Raw genomic sequence first — 18,994 nt, 5'->3', positions numbered from 1 at the left:
TACTTATTCATAGGAAATGCTCAGAAAAAGACAAACAGAAGTAACATGCACCCAAATATTGTGCAGGGATCGAACCCGCGACCTCTGGAACTTCACCTAAAGCCGGCTGATAGACAGCAAATTAAGTTACCCTCACAAGGAGGGTCTGCCAGTCAGTACTCAGCCACAAAATACATAGGAGCAGAAGACAATCTACATACAAAGTGCGCACGAGCATACATACATAGACAACGCTCAGACGCCATCATCAACGTTCATCGCCAAAAATCGCAAACCAGTTTAAACCAGTGCAAGCGCGAATGCCACCCGCTTAAGACGCGTCTATGTGCATAAAGCAAAATTAATGAATGAGCTCCCCTTGCTTACCTGGAAGTCTTTAAATAGACTTCGGACGCAACTCGGCCGTAATGGACAATATGTTCAAGTGGGGATTCTTGGATGACTCAAACTTGGAGTGCAAGTATGGTTTTGTTCCCCAGTCGACGAAACACTCATGATGTCGTGCAAGACTTAATGAACTGACAACGTAACTCTTGTGGAGGAGTTTTGGGCTGACACTGTGTAGGTTTGTTGTCGACATCACTCTTCAGTAGCATTCATTAAATCTTCCTGCGTGCAGTTGTTTGGGCACGCAAAGCACGACATCATGCGCTAAATATCGACTGGGAAACCCTACAACACTTGCACTCCAAGTTTGAACCATCTTCTTCTTGTTATTGTCTTCTGTTACTACATATTTTGTGCCTCAGCTCCCAGGTCGCAGTACCCGAGAGAATTATTCTTCAATCGTGGCCCGCATGAATATCAGATCGTGCTCGACTCATCAAAAATGAATTCGTGTTTTTCGACCCCGAGCTATGTATCGATTTAACGCCGGTTTTGTTCGCTATGGTGATTTTCTGGCGCTTGCAAAACGATCAACGGTAGTTTGGGGAATCTATAAAATATGAAGTCTTTGTGAGGATAAGTTTGTTGCTTCTTTACGCAAACATTTCAAGATGAATGTTGATGAAACTTTTCAATTTTATAGATTAAGGACATCAGACGCGGACAAAAGCTATACTTGAATCAAGGTAACGAATTATTAATATGCGATAATAACAATTAGTCTGGTAGTTTTTACCCGACTGCGCCAGAAGGAGGGTTATGTTTTTCGAGTGTATGTATTATATGTATGTATGTATATTTCTTTGGCACGGCCTACAGCCTAAACGGCTTGACCGAATTTAGCGTGAGAGGTGTCGTTAGATTCGTCTAGATCGTGAGAGTGACACTGGCTATATTAAAATTGGAAAAAATCAAAATGGCGGATTAAATAGGCGCCATAGTTAAACTCTTAAAAAAATATTTTTTTTCTCAAAACCTATCGAATGGGGTATCATCAAAATAAAGGGCTTTTTAAGTAGCTTGCAAAAAATGATTTGAAATCATTTGACAGTTCATAACGTATAAAGCACGGACAAAGTCAGTTAAATAAAGCGTTTGACAGAATAACTGTCAAATGATAACGATTGCTTTACACAATTCCACCTCAGGTATCAAATGTACGACCTGATTAAAGAAAATAAAATACTTTCGATTAGTCAACGGTCAAGTTTATTGAAATGACAAATCTCCAGTATAATTAATAATATCTCCACAATTTAATTGTCAATATAAATTAAAACACAATCCACATTTAAAAAATACAAAAATAATAATTTTAATGCTATATGTTACTGTCATTTTATTGGTAAACCTAAACTTGATTCATATGAGTCCAGCTCGGAATTGACCTGTTTTTCTAACATAACACAACAATCCACAACTTTTACTGATTGGAGCCAAGCTATGAAATACTCCAATGGTTGAATTAAAATTGCTATTTTCATCACATCGTTAACTAATTTCCATTATTTCCAACTATACAACATAACAATAAAAACTACTTCAAATGTCAATTCGTTACGGCCACACGATGTTCTCAATCCAGTCGATAAAGCTGGAGACCTTCGTGTAGATTCCGGGCAAGTTGGGAAGACCACAGCCTATCCCGAATGACGTCACGCCTATCACTTGGTTCATGGAGCCTTGATCATTGATGGGAAGAGAGACTTTCAACTGAAGAGGACCGCCGGAATCTCCCTGTAAAAAAATAAAGATAAGAAAGGATCTGCTTATTGTAGTACAAAAACAACTTGGTCAATCTCTTCCAAAATACACTCGACAGCAAATAAATCGCACCACCCGCGACGCGAACTTTAAAGATTTTCTTTTGACACAATAATGGTGCCCCAACAATATTGGTGTTATTTGAAAGCCCAATAAATATCCTTAAAGAAAAACACATTTAATTTCTTAATAAATGATTAACATATACCATAAATGTGACTTGAAAAAAGACCTCACTTTGGGCTCACCTCTGGGATCAATTAGACCAAATTTTATGGTTATAAAACCAAATAATGATCACACGTGTCCTCTTTAACAGATAGATAGCGATTAATCCCAACTTGACAGTTTTATAGCCATAAAAGTTGGCTCAAGCCTAACTATCTATTTTTTGAAGAAGTGACTCTGGATCCTTCTAAAGAAACATTTTTGGGGTAAAAACCTTTCCTATAATGAAATGAAGTTTAGAACTAGGCTTTTGAATGGTACTAATATTGGTGTGAAGTGGGGATGCATACGTTTGAAAGTGCTTGTCGCGGGTGGTGCGATTTATTTGCTGTCGAGTGTATTTGTTGAAGTCCGAAGAAGATTCTAATGAAGAGGCAAATGGGAACAGTTTCTCGAGAATATTGCAAATTCAAGAAAATAAACGCCCTTAATATCTAAATGGGGATCCCCATCATCATCATTTCATCCACATGCTGTCCACAGTTTCTGTTATGAGATCGTCTCCCCACCTTGTGGGTAGACGTTCAACACTGCGCTTGTCGGTACGTGTTCTCCACTCCAGGAACTTGCCGTACCATTGGCCGTCAATTCTTTGTATCCTGCCCATTATCGAAGATTTACAACTTGGCTCTACATTTACCTGACAGGCATCGACTCCCCCAGTCAGCTTCCCAGCGCATATCTGGTGATTCTGGATACCGCACCAGTGTCTGTTGCAGGAAGGCCGGAGCAGAGAGTCGCACTGTTGGGAGTCCACCAAGTCCACTGAGGCTGCTTGCAGTTCAGGAGATGTAGTTTTACCAGCTGAAAATGGTGAGACGTTGGTTAAAATAGCAAGTAAATTTATTTTTATCGTGGATTAACAAGGATTAAAATAGCCAGTTCGATCGTTCCTTTCAGCTAAATAACGTCAACAACTGGACAAAAACCTTCACTAAGAATTTCCACAACGACTGGTCCTGTGCAGCCCGCATCAAAAAGCTTCCCACGATCTTCGCCAGATCATCGGTTCACCTAGTGGGGGGCAGACACTAGTGACCCAGCAGTCTAAATAACCAGTACAAGTCTAATAGCCACAGTAATTAATTATTTTGTTTTTGATTTTGAGAATGACGACTATACATTTACCAGGAAATTCTCATTTTAAATCGAAAGTCAAGTCACGGATTTTAAATGCTATAGGAATAATTTGAATTTTCCTATTACGAGTAAGTATCCCGTAATCAGGGAACTGTGGTACTCTAATTAGTGCAACAATGAAGTCATACGAGGAAGGTTAGTTATAATTAGGCAAGTAGGTACCTATTTCAAATAACACTGGTGCACGTAATATTATTATACCTACCTCACAAAGATAAATATACCTAATAGAGAAGAAAGTTTTTGAGAAAGCCCATTTATGCTACTGAAGCAATTCTTTCACCATTATTTCTATTATTGATTGAGGTCCATCTTTAAAACCAAAATAAAAAATTGACATCATGCTTGCCTATAGTCTAATGGCTGACGAGGATCAAACTACCGACCCTCGAATTGGAAGACAGAGACTTTTGCTGCCTTGTCATCGTCATCATAATTTCAGCCATAGGACGTCCACTGCTGAACATAGGCCTCCCCCAATGATTTCCACATTGGTCGGTTGGTGGCAGCCTACACCTAGCGCTATATGTATGCGCTATATGTACTACTGAGTTGCCCATGTCAACTGGCATATGACACGGCGTTTGATCGGCGTCATATGCCAGTTGACATGGGCAACTCAGCGGATAGTTCCTGTTTAATTTATTCTAACCTGTTTCAACAACGCCCCATCCAGTCACAAAAGCAGAATTGATTCCTTGAAGATCTGGTCTTCCCCATAGACAAGCAGGCTGGGTGAACTTGTCGAAGTCCACGGGAGTTGCTAATTCGATCAGAGCTATGTCGTTGTACTTCTTCGGCGGTTTGTATAGAGGATGAACTATCACCCGGGAGATGTTGTAGTCTCTTGGTCCGAGGTTGTTGTAGCTCTGTACAAAATTAGTAAATATTACTTTGGAATGTTTAAAGAGAAAGCTTCTCTAAACCTTTGAAACAAAGACAATTAAGTTCAAAAATTACAAACTGTCTGTTTAGGGTTTTATAGGATCATGTATTGTCACCAAGTATCAATTTATCAAGCAGTTCAAGTTCTAAGTCACTTTAAGGATGAAATGCACACTTTCACATTTTACATTATTTTAGAAGCCATAAATTCGCAAAAGTTGCACTTACGTGCAGTCGTATTTAATAAATATTAAAAATGTCTGTGCCATTTCTTCTAGTGGACTAATCCCACTTCTCGGTTCCTCTACTGCAACTGTTGTTTAAACCAGTGAAGGTTGAGTAGTCCAAGGGTTAGCTTACTATTTTGGAACTCTCAACGAACTTAATCAGTAGAATGGAGAAGGAGATTTACTGGAAGACTCGTCTGTTTTAGTTTCAAAGTCAAATGATCCTCACAATATCCAGAATGTTCTTGTCCCCAAGCCTCACGATCTTGGGGTCGACGTCGGCTATGCTGGTGTCCCTCGAAGACGCTTTGGAGCAATGGCCTGCAGTCAGAATAAACTTCTCACTGATGAGAGACCCCCCACATTTGAAGATCCACGTCCCAATGCTGGCCTTCCAGCCAATGGCACCCTGAAATTATTGCAGTCTTTATATTAACAGTAGAAAAGAATCAAATAAGTTATCCACCTCAAATAAATAACAGCGAAAAATATTTAATTATAGCCTTCATTTATTTTACGTTGTTAAATTTTTTATCCGCTTCTTTTCCATTTATTAAAAAAATCAAATGTCATTTGTTTATCCGCAATTCAAATGTTTTCTCTTGTAGTAATGAAATAAGTAGGTAAACCCCAAATCAGTAGGCACTCGTACTACGGGTACCATCTCTAAACGTACTTATCAGGAATTGATCGAATGATTAAAAATATCAAAAAATTATAAGGATCGCTCACAATCGGCTAAATGAGTTGTTGTTAAAAATCACAATATCTCAGCTCAGGATATTGAAGTAAGCTCAGGATAACATAGTAAACAGGAGTAGGTAATGAATGGTAAAGGTAACTTACCATGTGAGGATATTCTCCAGGCAAAGTTTCTTTGCCTCCAATCACGAGATGTTTGAAGAAAGGAAGCTTCCCCGACTCTACGAGGTACTCTTGGCCTGAAACATTTCAAATTAAAGTAAAAATATTGGCTTTAACGAAAGAATAAATTGTTATGTAGGTAATGATTAGTTCCATGGATTTATAGACAATTTTGCCCGTTTTCCCAGTTTTATCTTCTAATAAAAATCAATCTTCAGTCATTATTCAATCTACCAGGGTTAAGGGATATTCATATTATGTATTTTCTAATTAGAAAGAAAGAAAGAAAGAAAGATACATTTATTACAATGGACATCACACAAATACATACAGGCAATTACATAGACATGACAGTGGCACATAATAATGGAAGAAGAAAAAATAAAAACAAGAGTAAACTGAGCAGTGCCACCCATCCACCAACAAGATGCCCACTGCAACGGGACCCCACTCAGCATATGCCGTGGCCCACGGTGACGAAGGCCACGGCGCTGGTTTTCAGTGTCATTGTAGTGTAATTATCTTTTCATTCAGTCATATTTTCTGCGTTGCACACGAATAAGGCTGGGATGCACCATCTTACTTTGACTTATCATTATAGTTACCGTAAAAGTTACTTTAACTTTAACAAACGTCAAAAATCTGTCAAACTCCATACAAAACGCACCGGTTATCGTTATAGTTACTGTTAAAGTTAGCTGGTGCAACTCGGCTCATAATTACGTAGGTCAGTGAGAGATTTAACTTACATTTTTTGTGACTTTCTTGTTGATCATTTCGACGTTTCATCTCCCAAATGTATTCGAAACATTCTGAAAAAAATTAGTACCAAACATTTTAGGTAACATTATCAAAATTGAGGCATCCCTTAAGCAGCTGTTAATAGGTTCTATTTTGTAGCAAAATGTGTAAAACCAGATCAAGCTAACTGCGCACCTAATCGCTGGAATGCGACTCTCCCTCCAGAACTTACCCGCACACCTCCACGCGTTTGATCTGTGTGCTTACCATGAGTTTACGTTAGGTGTGCTCGCTAGCGACTGCGTAAAAAATGACATTTATTTGTATGACATATTGTGGAGCGCCCCTAGCGGCTACTTTTAAGAAACAAAATCTTCATAGAGATTTCGCTAGCGAGCACACCTAACGTAAACTCATGGTAGGTACACTGTCCGTACCAGAGCACAAAACAGGAATCAGTGTCGATGTGACGTCACGACGTAATAAAAGATTGTGAAGAACATTTTATAAAAGTTTGGCATGATGTCCATTGTATCTTAAAGTGAACTTACTGACGTCAGATTTTCTTCGTCCAGGAGCTCTAAAGTCAGGTTTGACAGGATTAAACGGGTCACAGGGATTTGATTTTGCAGGAGCAGGTGCTTCTGTAGCAGTTATTTGTTCTGACTGAGCTCTCTGAGAAAAATATTATTAATAAATAATTGTTTGTTACTTTCAGCCAAATGAAGTCCACTGCTGGACAAAGGCCTCCCTCGAGGATTTGCATAACGACCAGTTCTGCACTATCTGCATCCAGATTCACGAGCCTTATTGTTTTTCAAGCTGTTTGAGAGCCATTTGATCTCGTACAGACTGACGTACGGGATATCTTCGGTATACACCTTAGGTATGTATGTTACCCTGGTACTTTTCATTCATCTTAGTAGACGTAAAGTTTCTTCTTTATTTTAGTAAACATAGGTGTGCTTCGAGGAATACTTTGGTGCGCTTAATTAGGTGCCCCTCAAAATGGATGCGCTTCGAGGAAAATCTCGGGTCAGACGATTGAGCTCTTGGGTCTTCGGCTTGATTAGGGACAGGTGAGTGTGCACTCGTGTGATATTAATGACAATTACCGTTAATTATTACCACTTACTACAACTGGTGCATCGTTAAATGGTCCCCATATCCATCTATCGTCTTGCTGGAATTTAAATATAAATAATATAACTTAAAAAACTTGGATATAGATCTTATTTCATTAGTTGACCAACCATTCCAGTAGCTTTGCATGCATAGTGTCCTTTTCTCCCACTTAAAGTTATAATTTACATTAAAAGTACTAAATAAAGAATCTTAAAATTGAAAAAAAAACTTACTCGCTTTTGCCTTGATCCATGTTCTGATTCAAAATCCGCTGCAGTTGAAACTGAAAAAAAAATGATTTTTTATTTTATCGTGTGTATCAATAATGGACTTACTGAACTTTGTTACTATAGTAACCTATAGGTGTAAATAATTAAGTTCATTATCTTTTAATTCTGAAGAATATTAAGTTAACGTATTAAAACTACATTAAAGTCGTTAAGTTAGTATATCTACTAATTATTATGCCCCGTAGCAGAATGTCTTCCTGCATTGGTATTGGAAATATAATAATAGGTAAGTATTCAGTATTCTGTGTAGTGTGTCATCATCATCATCATCATTTCAGCCATAGGACATCCACTACTAGGTACTGAACTTTTAACTCCCCTAATGCTTTCCACGTTGATCGATTGTTAGCGGCCTGCATCCAGCGCTTCCCTGCTACCTTTACGATGTCGTCGGTCCACCTTGTAGGTGTTGTAGTGTGTACTATCAGAGAATCTTTATTGAGGAAAATTTGTATATTAATTACTTAAAAACCCAGTAGATAACAGATATTAAGGGCACCTCGCAACTAGGCTATATCTATAATACCTACAAGTGTACGTTTTTCTTGTGGTTTTTCCTTATTTGCAATCGGTCACAGGTCACAGACCTTAATGTGCCTTAATGTTGCGGTAATGTGACTTAACGAGAAAGTTCATTTGGGAAAACATACAAATCCCATTGTTTGTGAGGTTTATAGCTTGATACTAAGTATTACCTTGGTACTATTATTTATTCTGTGAAAAAGCACCTCAAGCTTACCACGGTGGCGTCTTATCTCGTTGTAATACAGGTTATTTTGAAACAAAAATGTATAGTCTGATATGCTATCGACATTAACGTGCTAAACAGTTGGGTACATATTTTTAAGGTACCCACTTACCTATAGCAGGCCTCCGTCACTCGCCTATGTCGGCCGAGATAATTACCTACAGCACGCGACAACTTCAAGTTGCAAATCAGTCCGGGCCGCCACGCGCCTGTTTGCACACGCGTATCTATACACGCTCGGTCGATCATAGTCGCAATCAAGGTTTATTATTCCAACAGCACTGTTATTCTTCTTTAATGAAAAATTTTAATATTTAGGAATAATAATTAACTGTAGTGATTTAAATAATAAAAAAACTACACTTTTTTAATAATAAATTATTTTGAAATACTTATGACAAAAAACTATAGCATAAAAAAAAATTTAGCTAATAAAAACATTAACTTTACTTCACCGAGTCTATTTTCCGACACTACACCTTTTAAAACTGTTCGTTTAATTTCGAATTATCGCAACACTGAAGTTTATTAATAGGTACTTTAGAGATGGTACGAATATACAAACTCCACTAGATTAAAGTTTTCTAATCGTAAATACAATAAATGCTTCTTAAAATTAAGTTTTTATTTATTTCACTTTGCTCATACAACCCTGACGCTTGAGCGGTGACGTAGATCAATTCTAAACACAAAAAAAATGCGCTCTTGTGAGCGTAGTAGTAAGGTGCGATTTCGAATGCACCATGTGCGTTGGATATTTTGCATTATTATTATTACCGTTAAAATGTCGGCATCTGATCCTACACAAAGGAGTGCAATTTCTGTTGCTACTATTATGTATTCTGTGCCTATAGGTACTTGAATTACGGGCGTCAGGTAAAATTCGAAATCAACAAATGTAAAGGACAAGACAACCAACAAAAACTTTAAAAATGATTAGATAATGATCATCATCATCATCGTCATCATCATTTCAGCCATAGGTCTGGAACATAGGTCTGGATCATGCAATGCGTCCTGACTAAAAAAACAAAGATTTTCTTCCCGGAAAATAAAAATTTTTAGAATACGATTTTCCTATACTGTTATCGAATTATTTTTGGTAAGTAGGTAACATGCTTATAAAAATTTACTTTCTAATACAGTAGATTATATGCTACGTACGTATCATTCGTTTCATTCAACAATCACAAATGTTTAATATCGTAAAACAAATTCTGCCGCTTTAATTTTGTCCACTCCACACGTCAAACAAAAAAAAATACCCATTAAATCAACATCTTTTTCAGTCTAACATCCTTTGTCATTATATTTCATGTATAATTTCGAAGTATTTTATGTATAATTATTCATTATTTACCTGATAACACCACCGCTAACACTACAACCAGTCTCATTTTTGTTTATTTCTTAGAAAATCACTCAAAACCGTGGTCCGCCGGCGCTGCGTTTACGGCAATGTACTCATTTGTTGTGATGAGGCACAGGCACTTACTTCCAAACAGGTTATTTTGTACGGCTATCGTAGATTAACACTCAGTAAGGCCCAGAACAGACGGTGAAACGCAACTGCAACGAAACTGCAACTTTGTGATAATTCTGATGAATGAAACTGAAATTGAAAGTTTCAAACTGGTCGCGTCATGTGTGGTCTCTCAACGGACGCTATGGCAGAAACTTAGATGCAACTCAAAAGTAACTAGCAGTTGCAGTTGCGTTTCACCGTTTGTTCTGGGCCTAAGACTACAAATTTGGTACGAAGTACGAAACTGTACGAACAAACAACTAAATTGTTTGTTGATGTGGTCAATTATCATTTCATATTAATTCAAGATTTTCGGTAGTAGGTTAAGTAATTTAAGCAATTTCGAGGCACTTGTACACGCCCAAATAGTATAAGTTTCCCGACCACCACTTCGGAACAACATTTGAGAGGTTCTTAACGTCAATCATTCACTTTTTTAATTTAATTTAATTAATTACACCTTTTGCCTCTTAGTTTTAAATTTTTGTGTCATAAATAATATTTAATAAAATTGATCTGATTAAGATCTCTTTAGACATAATCATCATTATTCATTTTTTTTTTAGATCTTTGACATATAATTGAGATTTGAGACCTTTAGTGATAAAAATGATGGAAAAATGAACTTACTCTTTCAATTTCCATTGTGTTAAGTATTGTGAAGTACCGACAGAATCTCAAACCACGAGTTTAAGAATGCTATTATCATTTGTAGGTAATCGAATTTATTTAATTACACACTATTTTTCCTAGTTGGGACAAAGGTCCGATTAAATAAAACTTATTAACTTTAACTGTCTGTGGTTTAATAGTGTTTGGTAAATGACTTTTCATTCTGTCATTAATATATTTTAACGTCCCATTCTACATAATTTATAAAGCTGATTTATTTATTTTTGTTTACTTGAACTTACTACCTACTGATCCGATTTGAAAAAAATATTTTTGTGTTGGATAGCCCATTTTTTAAGGATGGCTTTAGGCTACAGCCCATAGGGACGGATCAGTAAGAAAAATGTTACAAAAACGGGAAATAGTATAATGAGTTGAAGTCTCGGGAATAGTTCTTAGCTATTAGGGATAATATACACAAAGACTACTGAACAGGTTCTAAACTTCTTTCCTAAACGATGCTCGAGTAAGCGGTTTTTTGCACCCGTCACGAGTTCAAATCCGAAAAAATTGTATCGCTTTATAAATATGTAGGTACTATCTATGTGAAATCACGTACCCACGACCACGAGGCTACGAACTCTCTGCTGTCAGGGGTAATGTGGACTGCAAAATGACAAATATACGTAGGTTACACATATTTACATTCCAAAAATGTCAACCTCAATGTTTGGCTTCGTCTAGCTTTAATAACTATTTTTTCAACGCAAAATAGCAAGCCTGAACACGAAAATTCGTGATCATGTTGTACTGTTAGGGTAGTTAACACACACTAGTCAAAACGCGACTCGTATTCCATTTACTTAGGTATTTTGTAAACAAAGATGATTATTATGACAACAATTCGCTTACTCTAGAAATAAATAGAAAATTGAAAATATACTCGATATTCCTTCCTAGATGGAAGAAATCGTATCTTGGAATGATTGAATGCTGTCTACTACCAAATGCTTGATGATGCAGAAAGCGCAGGACCGGTCGTTTTGGAAAACCTTGGGGGAGCCATTTGTTCAGCAGTGGACGTCTTTCGGCTGAAACGAACGAACTTAATACCTTCCCAAAAAACTCAAAACGCAGGGTGTCTCGAATCAAATAGATTTGTTGCATTCAAAACACGCCGCGTTGCTATCTCATAAGTAGTGAGTAGTGACGTTTATTTGCAGTTGCAGACTTGAGCGGAGACAGCTGGTGCAAGGTGCAGGAGACGACAGGTTAATGAATATTGTAACACAAAGAACATACTCGTAAGAACTCCATCTTGATGACGAAGATTTTTTAATACACTGATTTTTATTTGTATACCCACCAGCCGCGGGGGTAGCTAGTGGGTTATGTGGGATTCTCCCTCCTCCAGAAGGGCAGGGCCTACCCACTAAAAACCTGACATCACTATTGACGTTTTGCCTCAAGCATTCGTCCGCGTTCCCTACGAACGTGACGCCACAGATATCATAGTTATTGCAGCCCCAGGACGCCCACTGCTAATCAGAGACCTTATCGAAAGATTGGACAGATAATTATTGCTTACATCCAGCGTCTTTCTGCAATCTTTACGAGTTCGTTTCAACCGAATTCCGTCCACGGCTTGACAAAGGCCTCCTCCACGGATTTCAACAACAAAGGTCCTACGAATTTAGGCGCTCGCATTTAGACGCTTTCCGCCCTTCACCAGATCGTCCGTCTACCAGGCTTCACATTTGTTCACATCTCGTTCAAATTATCGCAGTATCTACTTCCAAAAATAAAATTAGTTTTATGAGTTTTTTAGTATGTTGCTTGTCACTTAAACCATTATTTAGTCACCTGTCTCGCTCGCTGCGTTTAAGCCGTTTGCCTCTAAATGAGCTTCGGCGAAGTTCAGAATTGCCACTTGGATTTACAAGGCGTTCGTCGTACAGAAACTTAGGACAAACATAGCTTCTAAATCTGCATGTGGGGAGAGTTGCAGACCGATTGAACACAAATTGGCTTGAGTTAGGCCCAGAATAGACGGTGAAAAGCAATTGCAACGAAACTGCAACTGCTAGTTACTTTTGAGTTGCATCTAAGTTTCTGCCATAGCGTCCGTTGAGAGACCACACCTTAGATTAATAAAACCTAGATGGATAGTCTTCATACAAACGCTTCGTCAAGAGTGAGGCAAAAATCTTATGTCATTAGTGTCAATTTTGTTGGGGAGTGTAGACAGTGAACGCGATTTTCCCGAATGTAGGGTAATTTTTAATACGTTTTTGATTATTTTATAATTAACAAAAACAAAACGCATCATGTACTTACTTCTTTATTGAATTCAAAGTACCTACCTAATTATAATAAGATAAATTGACTTGAAAGTCTCGATTTCATAAAAAAGGAAGTGTATTTGTACGGCGAACAATTGGGAAATAAATTTTCTTGTTACTGGTATCATTCCCGTATTTAATTTTTGAAAGCCAAATTCAAGCAAAATACGCGTCGAATCGTAATACTTACTTATGAAATGTAACACTGGTCACTTTCTTTCGTTTTTCTGATGTATTTAGACACCCTTTCACAGTACAAACCGTCTTAATTAATTAAAAGTCGTCGGACGTGTTTACCAATTTTTCACTTTGACAGTTCATGTGACGTTTACGAGTAAGCCATTCTGGCTCACTAAAATCTGCCTCACCTTTCATGCACTGACTATCTATCTAGGTTTTATTAATCTAAGGACCACACATGATGCGACCAGTTTGAAACTTTCAGTTTCAGTTTCATTCATCAGAATCATCAGAAAGTTGCAGTTTCGTTGCAGTTGCGTTTCACCGTCTGTTCTGGGCCATAAAGTGAGTGAATAGGAACTTACAGGACATAATAATGTACCGTCGTAGACTGCATCTCACTTAACATCATGTGCGATTATGGTCAAACCAGCCTTGTTCTGCATAAAACAAAAAACAAGTTAGCTTTCATTATCGTCAGCACAATGCATAAGTTTAAAAAAAAAAATAATGCCTAACCTTAGACCGAAACTCTCGGCTCAGTAGTTTGAGGTTCGATTTTCTCAGGTGGGAGTCCTATAAAATATTCCTATTATTTCCCTTAAAGAACATTGTTTGCTTGTAAATTATCTAAGGCTGAGTTGCACCACTGAACTTTAACCGTAACTATAAAGATAACCGGTGTTTTACCCGACTGCGACTGGAGGGTTATTTGTAAGGAGTTTGACATATTTTGTTGTCCTTGTTTGTTTTCCTGTTGACCGCGGATCTGGTAAAGGTCGCGGGAAGAGCCTGGATACGGGCAGCGCAGGACCGTGCATTGTGGAAAACCTTGGAGGAGGCCTTTGTCCAGCTGTGGGACGTCATTTGGCTGAAACGAACGAAAGTAAAATGGTGCAACCCAGCCTAATTAATTGTGTCTGCAGTATGAACCGTGTCTAAAGCAGAAGCTTATAGTTTTCAGCTACCTGAAAATAGAGGAAGAAGAATACAAATATTTTTTTTCAGTCACATTAACCGATCGTCTCAAGAGAGCTACGCAAGCATAACTTTCAGACGTCGCTCTAAGAGCCCTCGCTCGATTTGTTCCCTGCCTAATGACGCGTGGATTGCCTTTACGAGTGATACTGATGTCAAACTGTCGTTAGAAAATTCTACGTCTCTCTCACACCAGAGGACATAGAACAGGATAGCTGTCTGATAGTTTCCCCCCACTTATATCAACTGTGATTGGGAAATTGAAACCATAATGGTGCGCAAATGGAGTATGAAAGATTATGTCTAGATCAGATAAATGGGAATCTTATAATAAAAAAACCCGTTTAATGCCTCATGCATGATACCTATTATGCTATTTAAAATGTAATCGTCTTATCCTTAAAGAGGAATGGAGGTAAGAAGAAGATTATGACGATCATCTTCAGTTGATTTTGTCTCCACTGCAGCACGACCCTCTCTAATTTAACAGAGAAAATGAGATTTTTTTACTTAGGCCTAGGTACTCGTACTATCAGGGACAAGCTATTAAATTAATTGAATGTCTTCGTAATGTTTACGCAACTTCGTTTAAGTCTTCGTTGTTTAAGTTTCGATTAACTGACCAACTAAATATCATCATCATCATTATTATCATTTCAGCCACGGGATGTCCACTGCTGAACATTGGCCTCCCCCAATGATCCATATTACACGGTTGGTAGCGGCCTGCATCCAGCGACTCCTAAGCTGCTACCATAATGAGGGAGTTCTTTTTTACATGGTACAGAAGCTATATTAACCACTAGCTTTTGCCCGCGGTTTCACCCGCGTGAAATTTAGTATGTCACAGATCGTCATAAATTATAGCCTATATGTTAATCTGGGTTATAAACAGTAATACTGTAAAGTGTCAACAAAATCCGTTCAGTAGTTTTTGCGTGAAAGAGTAACAAACATCCAGACATCCAGACATCCAAACATCCAGACATCCAAACATCCAGACATCATGACATCCAAACTTTCGCATTTATAATATTAGTAGGAATTAGTAGGATGTGCCGTCAAAAATTAAATTTATAATAGATACAACTTTTCACGAAACCATTTTGAGCTCCTCATTTTTCTAACAACTCCTGAATAAGTAGAAATGTTTATGTTGATGTTACAACAATATTTCGTGGGCTGTCCGCTGAATACGCAAGTGGTTGTGGATTGGTCGTTACATGCAAGCTAACAACCCGGCTTTGCGTGCGAGATCAACTCAGTAGGTACCTCGACTTGGTTCGGGAGGTCCAAAAGGAAATTTGGACGCGGCATTTTCAAAGCCTTTATTTCTGTAAAAAATATTGTCTTTACCTAACCTATGATGGATATCAGAGTTAATTGTTATCCGAGTTGTTGTTAATAGACACATTTTAAGATTGTTTATTGTTTCTCCCGCCCAAAGTCCCAAAATGGTTCCCAATTTTTTTCAAATCTAATATGGCAACCCTAGCTTTAGTTGTCTACTCGTATTTTAAAAAGTGAGATAATATTTTGTCTCAATAAATATCTAAATATTTTAAATAACCTATTTCTTCTTAGCAACAAATGAAGATGCATGCTAAAGAGATTTATACAAGACAAACTGAATACCCAAATGCTTCCTTGCACCTATCGTCTAGCTAGCACAATAGCAGAATATACCATGCTGCAGGCTGCTGGTATGATATTTTTTATATTGAATATTATTTTTTGTCTGCAATATTGAACAAATCCTTTTCTAGTGGTCAATAATATCTCCTCCACACCACACACATCCCAAAACCGCCTGAGCCACGTACCAGCCGTTTGTTCTCATACTCTGCGACCGCCCGCTCAAATCGCCGGAGAATTCCCCGTTTTCGGGTATAACCGCATTTTCCCCATTTTCACGAATAAAGCATTGATGCGTGCCACATTCTCCCCGAGAATTATGGCAACACAGGCTTTTCTTGCACGCACGCGGGGCAGCACCTCTATCACCTAATTTGAGGGTATCCGTTGTCAAACCTAGTTTAGTGGGTATTGTGTATTGGGTAAGGTATGTATTGAAAAATGAGTTTTATTAAAAAACACTATTGAATTACTTATTAACAGGTTAGGGTCTTTTTTAGGGTTCCGTAGCCAAAATGGCAAAAACGGAACCCTTATAGTTTCGTCATGTCCGTCTGTCCGTCTGTCCGTCTGTCCGTCTGTCCGTCTGTCCGTCTGTCCTTCTGTCCGTCTGTCACAGCCGATTTACTCGGAAACTATAAGTACTACAGTGATGAAATTTGATGGGAATATGTGTTGTATGAACCGCTACAAAATTATGACACTAAATAGTAAAAAAAAGAATTGGGGGTGGGGCCCCCCNACCACAATAAAAGTATCTGTGCTAAATGGAAGAAGTCGTGTCTTGGAATGATTTAATGCTGTCTACTACCAAATTCCTGGAAGCGGGCAGCGCAAGACCGATCTTTGTGGAAATCCTCCCACCTTTATTCAGCAGTGGACGTCATTCGGCTGAAACGAACGAACTTAATACCTTCCCAAAAAACTCAAAACGCAGGGTGTCTCGAATCAAATAGATTTGTTGCATTCAAAACACGCCGCGTTGCTATCTCATAGTGACGTTTATTTGCAGTTGCAGACTTGAGCGGAGACAGCTGGCGTAAGGTGCAGGAGACGACAGGTTAATGAATATTGAAATACAAAGAACATGCTCGTATTCTGGCTGTGTTTCAAAATGTCGTTATTATTATCGATCGTTACCTATTTCAAATTCAACATTATAGTCTCACAATCCAAGTAGTGTGAACACCATCTCGGTTAGGTACTTTCTCCTTCCCCCACCCATGTGTAGCCCATACTTCGGTGTGCGATCTAGCGCTTCGTCTCGATCAATTTTCCGCATAGTGTACTTGCGCCACTATGATCTTTTGTCGTTCGTTTCATCGAATAGAATACACTCGGATTTTCACAGCAACTTTCACCACTACACCACCAACCTTCACCAGATTCTCTGTCCACCAGGCTTCACCGTATATCTTTTCTTCCAAATTATCGCAGTGTCTCTCATACTAAATTCTTATGAAACCGTTAAATTATTAAGGAGCCACTGAATCATATAAGTCGGCCAACTTTCACCTCTAACCCAGAGGTTTGAAAACCTGGTGATTAGAATAATTTAAAGGCTCCTCAGATAGTACCTACATAAAGACTGTAAACCCTTAAAAAAGAGGCTGACAATAGTGACTGAGTTTCTTGCGCTGCTTCTTCTCAGCACTGCCCCATTTTTTGTCCCAAAGCAGTGGTAAGGTTAATACTGGGACGTGTAAAAGTGCTGTTTGAAAGTCTACTTGCAATAATAAAATTAGTTTTATCAGTTTTTTAGTATGTTGCTTGTCACTTAAACCATTATTTAGTCACCTGTCTCGCTCGCTGCGTTTAAGCCGTTTGCCTCTAAATGAGCTTCGGCGAAGTTCAGAATTGCCACTTGGATTTACAAGGCGTTCGTCGTACAGAAACTTAGGACAAACATAGCTTCTAAATCTGCATGTGGGGAGAGTTGCAGACCGATTGAACACAAATTGGCTTGAGTTAAAGTGAGTGAATAGGAACTTACAGTTGAGTTACAGAACATAGATAATAATGTACCGTCGTAGACTGTATCTCACTTAACATCAGGTGCAATTGTGGTCAAATACCTGCCTTGTTCTCGGGACTTTTCCCACCTCTCGTTCCCACCACTGCAACTCCTGTGTAGCCAGGATCCACAGCTTGACCGCCACAATTACCCAACCAATGAAGGCCTGCCTTGTTCTGCATAAAAACATTAATCAAGTTAGCTCATTCATTATTATCAGCACAATGCAAAGGTTTAAAAAATTGAATAATGCCTAACCTTGGACCAAAACTGAAAAGTAAAGACTCGATATTCTCAGGTCAGGAGTCCTATGCAATATTCCTATTATTTCCCTTAAAGAACATTGTTTGCTTGTAAATTATCTAAGGCTGAGTTGCACCACTGAACTTTAACCGTAACTATAACGATAACCGGTGTTTTACCCGACTGCTACTGGAGGGTTATTTATATGGATTTGACATATTTTTGACGTTTGTTATAGTTAAAGTAAGACCTTAGTAAGACGTAAAGAAGTAAGACTTTCTTTACGCAGCAGAGACATGGACAGTACGCGACTTGGAAAAGAGGAAGATAGATGCCCTAGAGATGTGGTGCTGGAGAAAGATGCTCGGGATATCATGGACAGAGTTCCGTACCAATGTGTCCATACTCCAGGAGCTCGGTGTCACTGAGCGTTTATCAACCGTAGTACAGTCGCGCATACTGCAATACTTCGGACATGTCTCGAGGCGAGATGACAACTCCATAGAACGACTGGTCGTCCAGGGAAAAGTCGAAGGAACCCGATCGCGTGGCAGGTCACCAATGCGCTGGACCGAACAAGTAAAAGCAGCAGTGGGAGACGGCGTATGTGACTGCACCAGACAGTCTGCCAATAGAGAGAGATGGAGGGAGATCGTGCGGAGAGTTGTATCCGCCTCTACAACCGATGTGAACAACGCCTCAACGTGACCACGACCGCTCTGCCAAGAGCGTAACGAATAAGAAGAAGAAGTAAGACGTACCTAGCGTGGGCAGGCCTCCTGTTGACCGCGGATTTGGTAAAGGTCGCGGGAAGAGCCTGGATGCGGGCAGCGCAGGACCGTGCATTGTGGAAAACCTTGGAGGAGGCCTTTGTCCAGCTGTGGGACGTCATTTGGCTGAAACGAACGAAAGTAAAATGGTGCAACCCAGCCTAATTAATTGTGTCTGCCGTATGAACCGTGTCTAAAGCAGAAGCTTATAGTTTTCAGCTACCTGAAAATAGAGGAAGAAGAATACAAATATTTTTTTTCAGTCACATTAACCGATCGTCTCAAGAGAGCTACGC

The 18,994-nt window shown here is 38.8% G+C and overlaps 2 protein-coding genes across 4 annotated transcripts in view; both read right to left on the bottom strand.

Annotated features, from left to right (window-relative positions):
- The window catches only part of casp (Fas associated factor casp), a 108,506-nt gene that overhangs the window by 21,109 nt on the left and 68,403 nt on the right, over positions 1-18,994 (bottom strand). The gene's annotated exons all lie outside the window — the stretch shown is intronic.
- Positions 1,674-9,888, bottom strand: LOC114358321 (serine protease Hayan-like). 3 transcript variants are annotated; one of them, XM_028312256.1, is made up of 10 exons: positions 9,760-9,888; positions 7,595-7,644; positions 7,372-7,419; positions 6,788-6,911; positions 6,245-6,307; positions 5,478-5,572; positions 4,861-5,040; positions 4,172-4,388; positions 3,020-3,183; positions 1,674-2,124 (listed from the first exon to the last, which is right to left on the bottom strand). In XM_028312256.1, exons 1-10 carry the CDS (start codon positions 9,794-9,796, stop codon positions 1,945-1,947), a joined length of 1,158 nt encoding a protein of 385 aa, XP_028168057.1. In that variant the 5' UTR covers positions 9,797-9,888; the 3' UTR covers positions 1,674-1,944. The 3 variants fall into 3 exon arrangements, with proteins under 3 accessions (XP_028168057.1, XP_028168071.1, XP_028168064.1); XM_028312270.1 differs by lacking the exon at positions 6,245-6,307; XM_028312263.1 differs by lacking the exon at positions 7,372-7,419.

This window comes from Ostrinia furnacalis, unplaced genomic scaffold (genome assembly GCF_004193835.3).
Source record: "Ostrinia furnacalis isolate ACB-3 unplaced genomic scaffold, ASM419383v2 OfSCF0283, whole genome shotgun sequence".
Taxonomy (NCBI): domain Eukaryota; kingdom Metazoa; phylum Arthropoda; class Insecta; order Lepidoptera; family Crambidae; genus Ostrinia; species Ostrinia furnacalis.
Note: the sequence above shows the minus strand (reverse complement) of the source record. Positions and strands in the feature narration are given on the sequence as shown.

What these genes read in the sequence shown, in the direction of transcription:
- LOC114358321 (XM_028312256.1), bottom strand. Translation starts at nt 9,796, where the DNA reads ATGAGACTGGTTGTAGTGTTAGCGGTGGTGTTATCAG. An exon ending in ATGGATCAAGGCAAAAGCGA is followed by an intron (nt 7,420 to 7,594) that starts GTAAGTTTTTTT and finishes TTTAAATTCCAG; the next exon opens with CAAGACGATAGATGGATATG. An exon ending in ATGGGGCGTTGTTGAAACAG is followed by an intron (nt 3,184 to 4,171) that starts GTTAGAATAAAT and finishes CACCATTTTCAG; the next exon opens with CTGGTAAAACTACATCTCCT.